General features: G+C 51.5%; 1 protein-coding gene across 1 annotated transcript; it reads right to left on the bottom strand.

Moving 5' to 3' along the window:
- Window positions 1-223: 223 nt before the first annotated feature.
- Window positions 224-9,311, bottom strand: AARSD1 (alanyl-tRNA synthetase domain containing 1). The gene is made up of 12 exons (XM_047706234.1): window positions 9,171-9,311; window positions 8,905-9,036; window positions 6,570-6,729; window positions 5,846-5,903; window positions 5,269-5,425; window positions 5,060-5,176; window positions 4,711-4,841; window positions 4,248-4,314; window positions 3,969-4,060; window positions 3,441-3,495; window positions 1,935-2,029; window positions 224-465 (listed from the first exon to the last, which is right to left on the bottom strand). Exons 1-12 carry the CDS (start codon window positions 9,207-9,209, stop codon window positions 330-332), a joined length of 1,239 nt encoding a protein of 412 aa, XP_047562190.1. The 5' UTR covers window positions 9,210-9,311; the 3' UTR covers window positions 224-329.

Below are 9,311 nucleotides of genomic sequence, written 5' to 3'. Positions count from 1 at the left end.
TTCAGCTCAGGTCATGATCTCAGGGTCCTGGGATCGAGCCCCACATCGGGCTCTCTGCTCAGCAGGGAGCCTGCTTCCTCCTCCCTCTCTCTGCCTGCCTCTCTGCCTACTTGTGATCTCTTTCTCTGTCAAATAAATAAAATCTTTAAAAAAAAAAAAAAGATACTCACTGCATACACACCGCACAGAATACTGCATACACCAGTCATATGCATGTGATGCATGTGGTACCACGACCATTTCAAGTCAAACTATTTTATTGTCCAGAGACTCTTTCTGTGGTCACAGGAGGCCCGTTCTCAATGGCAGGAGCCCCAAGGACCAAGTCCTCACTCCTCCGCGCTCTGAGTGCTGATATAGTCCTGGAGGAGGGCCTGCACCTCTCCCCGCCGGCTCATCCTGGTGGCCTTGCCCTGGAAGCGGCCTTTCTTCCCAGCTCCTTTGCCCTCCAGAACCTCAGCCACCCTGGGGAGCAGAGACACAGTCAGGGAGGACGTCTTTGAGGGAAAAGCCACAGAAAAACCAAAGGCAGCCCCAAGTCTTTCTTTCCCCCAGGGCCGAGGAGAGGGAAAGGAGGAGCAAACGCTTCTAGAAATCCTTCTTAAAAACACTTGCATGTGTGCACAGATACAGAGGTATGATGTTTACTGTAAGAGTGAGTAACTGGGGGAACAAAAAATGAACTAGTACTTGTTCCAGGTATTTAAAAAAAACACAATGGAAGTATCTAGAAACGGGTGGGGGGTGTGCTAGATTAATTACAGGAACCTCCAGAGAGCAAGGTGAGTGTCCACCAGAGGTAAGGGGCTGCGGACACAAATGCAGCAGTGCAGCAGCTGGGGGTGCGGAGAAAGGAGGACTGCAGCAGTGGTCGAGCCTGTCCTGTCTAAAGAGGGCACCACCCCCCCCCACTTCCTTGTAGCTACTGCCACGCGGGGATGCAGGCCCAGTGTCGCCAGAGTGGGCCTTCTTGTCTTTTCTGAGAAAAGCTAGAACTCTGTATTTTTATATACAAATCCAATTTAAAAACTAAATAATTGATTTTGAAAATTTAAAATAGTACACAGGCCAAACCAGTCTACAGGCCATATCTGGCTGCCTGTCAGGGATCTGTGCTTTAAATTCTGACCTTTTCCTGGGGTGCCCAGGTGGCTCAGTAGGTTAAGCAACTGCCTTCGGCTCAGGTCATGATCTCAGGGTTCTGGGATCGAGCCCATGCCAGGGTCCCTGCTCAATGGTACCTGCTTCTCCCCCTCCCTCTGCTCCTCCCCTCCTTGCTCGTCTTCTACTTTTCTCTCAAGTAAAATATTATAAATAAATAGGGAGAGAGACATACATTCTTATGTTCTCCTTTGAACATATATTCACCATAGCCAATTGGGACTTGGAAAACCCTCAACACCAGACAGAGTGTGGGGTACTACACCTCTGTATCTAATTTAAAGTAAACAAACAGTACGAAGGTACAGAAATCCAACAAGTTCTAATTTTTCCACAATAACTAGATCAATGCCTATTTTTATTTCATCTTAAAACCCTAATTTTGGGGCGCCGGGTTGGCTCAGTGGGTTAAGCCTCTGCCTTCGGCTCAGGTCATGATCTCAGGGTCCTGGATCAAGCCCCGAATCAGGCTCCCTGCTCAGCAGGGAGCCTGCTTCCCCCTCTCCCTGCCTCTCTGCCTACTTGTGCTCTCTACCTCTTTGTCAAATAAATAAATCAAATCTTAAAAAGACCCAAGTCTGAGTCTTAGTTCTGCCACACAGGACATGCTGTCCCTTACCTGCAAAATTAGGAATGATGGCAGGGGCACTTATTCCCACTCGGCCCACCTCCCATGCCCATGATGTGAATCAAAATGCGATCACAGGGGTGGTGGTGCTTTCCGTCGGGCAAAGGCCACCCCTACCGGTCAGTGCAGGCAGTCCACAGATTACCTGGGGCCCAGCGTCTCCACGGCCTCGGCTGGCCCTGCCAGTAAGAAGAGCCCAGCGCCTTTCTCATCGCCCACAGTTAAGAACAGGAGGGTCTCCTACGAGGTAAGATAAAGAGATAACCTTGATACCTAAGAAAGTGGGGTCAATCCCCCTAAACCCTGCCCTCTCCTCAGTCTCAAGGTCAAATTTTTGCCCCTGAACCATGAGGGATGTTCTGGTGAGTGATGATGCAGCCCCTGTACTCTGGCCCACCAGGGCCAAGAAACTTCAAGAACGACTATGGGAACTTGGATTAAACATCAAGAAGGTGGGGGAGGCAGAAGGCTGCTGACCACGGCCAGGTGCTAAATGCCTTTTGTGACCTGACTCCCACCTACCCTTGCAACCTGGCCACCGCCTTCCCCCATGCACCCCGTGCCTGCCACTGACTAAAGCTCCCTATTTCCCTCTGCCTGGCGGCCTTTGCTCCCCTGTCTGTCTGAGGACCACTAAGCAGTCCTCTGACCCCCTGACCTGGGGCCTCCCCACTCTTTCAGGTGACCTGCTCCTCCACCCCTAGCACTGACCACCCTCAGTATGTGGACATACACGTTTGCCTCCCAGACTCCAGAGTGAGGTCCCTGAGAATCAGTACACTCTACATGGAATTATGAAAAGAAACAGCCTCACAGAGGGGCTGTCCAGTTCAATCACACTCCGGACCCGCCCTAACTCCCTGCCAGAAGAAGTGGGTGGTCACCGGATGCTGAGGACGACCACAATAACATAAGACGGTTTCCAGAAAAGATTTGTATAAATTATCTTATTTAATGCTCACAAGAACTGTTTGGCCCAGAGCAGGGACCCCAAAAAGTGGGGTTTTTTGGAGTAAATGTAAAAGAGGGACTGGGAGGGGCGCCTGGGTGGCTCAGTGGGTTAAGCAGCTGCCTTCAGCTCAGCTCATGATCTCGGGGTTGTGGGATCGACCCACACACATCGGGCTCTCTGCTCAGTGGGGAGTGTTTCCCCCCTCTCTCTCTGCCTGCCTCTCTGCCTACTTGTAATCTCTGTCAAATAAATAAATAAAATCTTAAAAAAAAAAAAAAAGAGAGAGAGAGACTGGGAAATCACGAAGTTGTGACTATCAGGATGGACAGGGGCCCTTGAAGCCAGAGGCAAAGGGAAATGGAACGGACGGCCCTCAAAGGGCCTCACCAGCCCCATTACTTCTAAAACCAGGCTTTGAACACACGTCGATCTGTGTGGCTTAGAGGAGTTCCAGCTCTGGTAAGAGGAACTCAGAAGCTGGTAACTGTCGCAGCCCCAGAAAGGTCAATATCCTAGATCCAACTCAGCACCTAAAACAGAGCTTGGCTTTAGCTAGTGCTAAAAAGCTAAAAACAAAAACAAAAACTAGTACCAAATGAACTTCTATTCCCTGCCCTTTATGTGTTCATGTGAAGGACTTAAACTAATGTCCCTCACTTCGGTCTCCACTCAGGACAGAGAATCTCACGCTCCTCTTACCTCTGACCCAATCTCACTGGCGATGATATTCATGAACTCAGAATCACCCTCCTTCCTACAACAAAGGACACAGGCATGACAGCTGGCTTGGAGCGGGAGCTGGGAAATCGCACAGAGCCCCGTTCCTCCTCACAAGGCTGGCCTTGCTGCTGTCTGTGCAAAGTCCCCGACTCCCTTAGCGAGGGCTGAGAGTGCGGCTGACGGCCAGCAACAAGGCCTTCTCAGCAGCTCACAGCTTGCTTTGCACTCGTGTGTGCCTCTCTCAAACCAGATCACCCAGAGAAGGAGAGAGCTGGTAGACGGTGAAGGGGGTGAGGGAACCTGGCGGTGAAAGTTAGTCACAGCACCGCCGGGAAGATGCTCTTATCGAACCAAGGACGTCTGGGGAGTAAAGGTATACTGGAAGGTAATGCATCTCCTAGGGTCTGCTCAGTCTGGAGAAACCAGTGGGCAACCCGCCTCCCATGATGAACAGCACAGGGGAGAGGCTGAGCCCCGAGCCCAGCGCTCCCACGCCTCGTCTCTCACCTGTGTAATGTGACCACACCGCCCCAGTCCGAGCTGTTCCGGAGACTGTGGGCCACATGCACGGCCAGGTCTCTGAGCAGATTCAGGTTGTTCTGAAATGGATGCCATCACTCAGCGGATAGAAGGATTAACAGGCGAGTTCACCATCTTCCCACCACTTGGCTCTCCCCTCCCTCCCGCTCTGCCAAACCCCACAGCCAGCTGGGCCGAGGGCTCAGGCCTAGGGAGCCTACTCCAGGCAGAGCCGCTGCCCTCTGCACCCTCTGAGGAGTAAGTCACCTTTTGCAAGAGCTTAGTTGAGTTCTGTAGCTTCTTCACGGCTTCCACATGTTCCTCCACTCCACACCTGCAAGGGAAAGGCGCCTGGTCACCCACCCAGCTTTCCAAAAGACTTGTGGTGCGAGGCGTAAATCCATGAGGCCCTTCTTGACAGTGCACCTCCCTCCAGATGGGGACCCGGGGACGTTCCTAAGCAACTGAGAAAGAAGATATAAAGGAACAAGCCATTTTGTGTGGGTCTGACTCACTGTCCCAAGTGCTTGATCACTTATGATTGCATCTCACCCCACTGTGATCAGAGATTATGGTCTTCCCGACCGGTAGGAGAGCTGAGCTTGGGGCATGCAGGACCTCAGACATGGGGACAGGGCAGAGACAAGGAGCAGGAGGCAGGGGCAGGGAGCCAAGGCAGGAGGCAGGAAGGAGGGGCAGGGGGCTAAGGGGCAGGGGGCAGGGACCATACTTCAGCAGCGCAGTCAATGCTTTTTCACTTCCGTGGCTTCTCTCCATCCACTTCAGCACCCGGTTCCCGGCCAGAAACGCCAGGTTGGTCTTGTTCTTTTTCCCTTTCTCGGTGCCCAGAATTTTAATAACCTACATGAGGCAAGGGTGGGAGCATGCGCACATGCATGAACCACAGTGGGAGTGAGACCTGAGGGTAGGAGCTCCCTACACCTGCCCCCAGCTCAGAAGCAAGAAAGGAATGACTTCACCGAAGCCTCCTCCACTGTCCCCCTCGATCACTCCCAGCTAGTCATGATCCCCACTTCCCTAACACCCTCCCTCCCACTCAGGAGCCCTTCCTCACCTACCTGAAGGTCACTGAGATTGCTGACATGGGTCCCACAGCACATGTTGGCATCAACACTCTCGATGGTAACAACTCGAACGGGTCCGGCATGATCGTCCGGCAAACCCCGGCCCCTCACCTGGAACACGGAGGGAGAAGGGGTGTCTGACTTCTGAGGAGGGGCCCTCGGAGGGCCATTCTACAGACGCTGCCCGATCGGCTCTCCCTCACCTGCTCCACCTCCGGGTCACCCAGGCTCAGCTCTCGCACGTTCACAGGCAGCCGGGCCCTGATTTGTTCATTGACGCTCTGCTCAATGGCAGCCGCCTGCTCCGCAGTCACAGAAGGGCTGTCCAGTTCAATCACACTCCGGACCCGCCCTAACTCCCTGCCAGAAGAAGTGGGTGGTCACCGGATGCTGAGGACGACCACAATAACATAAAAGACGGTTTCCGGAGAAGGTTTGTATAAATTATCTTATTTAATGCTCACAAGAACCTGCAAGGTAGAGACTGTCATTTCCTTTTCACAGGCGAGGGCTAAGAAGGAATGTGAGCAAGACCGTGTAGCCAAAATTCACCCCCTAGGTCTCTGGGCTCCCAACTCCATGTCCTTTTCTTCTCCCATCCAAGTGTGTCCCCTGAGACACACAAGGTCACCCGCTACCCTATGTAAGGGGAAGAGGTGAACACAGCAGATTGTGAACACTACATTTTCTTTTCTCCCCTTACCCACTAACCCATTACTGGGAAAGGAGCTGGCAGCTGGGGACCTGTGACCTATGGTTAGTCTTCTGCCCCCTGCTCACCATGATGTGGTCTTCAACCCAAAGAGACGGTCAGCAACGGCTGTGATGAGATGCTGCCCTGAACAGAAAGAGCGAGAGACATGGACCAGTGAGCCGTGTAGCTGGCCATATATCCCCACGGTATCATCACAGACACTTCCGGCTGAAGACGTGCCGAGCACCGGCTCATACTCTTGACAGATACTTCACTGAAAATCCTCAAGAGGGGACACCTGGCTGGCTCAGTCAGTTAAGCACCCAACTCTTGATCTCCGCTCAGGTCATGATCTCAGCGTTATGGGATCGAGCCCCACACCAGGCTCCACTGTACATGGAGTCTGCTTAAGATTCTTTCTCTCTCCCTCCTGCACGATCTCTAAAAATAATTAACAAATGAATAAATAAATATGAAAATCCTCATGACAGGGCACCTGGGTGGCTCAGTCTGTTAAGGATCTGCTTCAGGTCATGATCCCAGGGTCCTGGGATCGTGACCCGCACTGGGCTCCCTGTTCGGCTGGGAGCCTGCTTCTCCCTCTGCCTGCTGCTCCCCCTGCTTGCTCTCTGTCTGCCCCTGTTCATGTTGTTTTTATACCACTTATCATATCCTGCCTGAATGGGAGCTGATTCTGAGTGTCTGTCCTTTACAAAAGGTTACTTCCTAGAGAACCCAAATCAAATCTCAATCATCACGGCATCCCCACGCATGGCAACTGGCCCTCCTGCCCCACGCCACCCCACCTACCCGAATGCTGTTGCATGTGGTCAAACCTCCGCTCCCAGTCCACCCGGACCTGGACCTCAGTCCCGGGGGCCAGCGGCGTCTGTGTGAAATGATCGGCCTGGGCCCCCCGGCGGGTCACTCGTAGCACAGAGATGTCATTGATTGTACCGCGGTCATCAGGCTGGAGAAAGACATAAAGTTAATCAGTGGCGGGAAGCAGAGATCACCTTAACTCCTGGATACAAACACCCTCTAGGGAGAGTGTATAAGAAATACTCCCAGACTTTGAGATTCCCTAAAGGAGAAGAGGCAATGGCAAATGAGGTGGTCGGTCCACTTTGTTCCATGAGAGACTCTGTTCTCTTTACCCTGAACACCCATACATATTGTTCTTCAGAACAAAATAACAGAATTGAAACAAAGATTATTAACTACAGCAATGAAGATTTTAGTAAAATCCGAAGAATCTTAATCATCACTCTCACTGCCTTAATTTAGATTCTTATTCTTCAATAGTTTCTAAAATTATTTGAATTTTCCTCCCTCCCTCCACTCCATCCTTGGCACTACTAACAGAATTAGATTCAAAAACATTCACTCATTTCAGGGACGCCTGGCTGGCTCAGTCAGTGGAACCCATGCCTCTTGATCTTGGGGTCTGAGTTTGAGCCCCATGAGGCACATAGAGTTTACTTTAAAAAAAAAATAAACAAAAACAGTCATTCATTTTAAAAAAAGAAAAAAAGGTATCTAGTGCCAACTGCTTACAAGACACTGCTACCAAGAATACAATGTAAACCAGACCAGGCCCCTCATGGAACTTCAGGGTCTAGAAAAGAACAGACATACGCCCAGGTCATTGCAATATGACCCACGACAAGTCACAGTGTAAAAAGTACACTGTTCTAGAGCTCAGAGGAAAGAGACCTAATAGTCTCAAGGAATTAGGGAAGACTTCCTGAAAGAAATGATGTATAAACTGAGTCCTCCTATAGTTGCCTGAGGTCACAGGTCTTCCTTCAGCAGAAAATCCCTATAATAATGATAACACCCAGGGGCACCTGGGTGGCTCAGTGCGTTAAAGCCTCTGCCTTTGGCTCGGGTCATGATCCCGGGGTCCTGGGATCGAGCCCCACTTTGGGTTCTCTGCTCAGCAAGAAGCCTGCTTCCCCCTCTCTCTCTGCCTGCCTCTCTGCCTATTTGTGATCTGTCTGTCAAATAAATAAAATCTTTAAAAAATAATAATAATGATAACACCCATATGACATCAGAACTTTCTATCAAGTTTACTAAACATGTTCTCGTGTCATTTCTTTGCATAAGTACCTCCATGGCTCACCAGAGCTTCTTTTTTTTTTTTAAGATTTATTTTTTTTATTTGAGAGAGCAAGAGCAGCAGTAGGAGAGGCAGAGGCAGAGAAAATCTCAGACTCCGTGCTGAGCGCAGAGCCCAACGCGGTGCTCAATCCCACGACACTGAGATTACAACCTGAGCCAAAAACAAGAGTCGAATGCTTAACGGACTGTGCCACCCAGGCACCCCTCACCACAGCTTCTCGAATGAAGTCCACACACCTTAACACATCCTTCAAGTCCCTCTGAACTGGCTCCAATTTACCTTCCCAAGGTCATCTCCAGTCTGCCATCAATACACACCACAGGACCCAACTACACTCAACGATTCAGTTAGCTATACATGTCAGATTCCTTCGGGCTTCCTTGCCTTTGTCTGTGCTGTTATCCCTGCTGGAAAAGCCTCTTCCATAATGCCCACCTTTTTGCTGCTATTACCCCCCTTTCCCGTGTTCACACTGGACCTTGTTCCTACCCCATCACAGCACCGATAAATCCATCTTCTGCTGCGCTCCCTTGGGGGAATCTTTTCCAGTCCCTGGCACACATCCTAAGCTAATGCCTAGTTCCTTTGCACTTGCTATTCTTGTTGCCTGGATATATTTGCCCCTCACTTCACTTAGGTCTATGAAATAACTTGCCCCCTACCTAGGAGAACATCCCAGCACTGTCTTTCCCTCAAGCTTTCATTTTTTTTTTTATAGCACTTACTATACCGGGCATTCTATTTTATCTATTTACCACTTCGTTTGTCTTCTCCGATAAGTATTCTACATAGGTACAGATGCTACCTTGTTCACTCCTTATCCTTAGTCCCTGAAATAAGCACACAGCATACGTTACAGCCCAACAAATATCTGTTGGGTGAACTAATGACCGGAACTGAACGAACTTCGATCTGTATCACGGCTGGGGTAGAGGGGCAGGAGGGCGTTTCCCACCTGAGCAGAAAGGAATGAGGGGCTTCCTGGGAGGGGATCGCGGTGAGGCGCGGGGCTGGTACCTGTCCCCCGCCCTCGGGGAAAAGCAGCGTGTCTTCCAGCACCACATGGAAGCCACTCAACACTTCTTTCTTGCCGTTGCTTCCTTCGGTCTGCAGCTCGGCGGGGCTGCAGGAGACCACGGTGGTGGTGAACTGCACATAGAGGGACAGAAAATAAGCCCGACGCCAGCCCTCAGGCCACCGGGACTGAGTCTCCCTCAGCACCCTGCTCCACGCGGCGCCCTCCTCCCGCACCGCCCCACGCGCCCTCGCCCAGCCAGCCGTACCTCGCGGGCGTAGCTGTCCCGCTGACACCGGAACGCCATCGCCACCGTCTCCCGGGACGCGGGAAGTTGCACACACTGGAACGCCGGCGGGCCGACGACGGAGAGCCGCGTGGGTCAATATTCACTGCGGGCGCGTCTCCT

Source organism: Lutra lutra, chromosome 16 (assembly GCF_902655055.1).
Source record: "Lutra lutra chromosome 16, mLutLut1.2, whole genome shotgun sequence".
In the NCBI taxonomy this organism is placed as follows: domain Eukaryota; kingdom Metazoa; phylum Chordata; class Mammalia; order Carnivora; family Mustelidae; genus Lutra; species Lutra lutra.
This window is presented reverse-complemented; position numbering and strand designations above follow the sequence as displayed.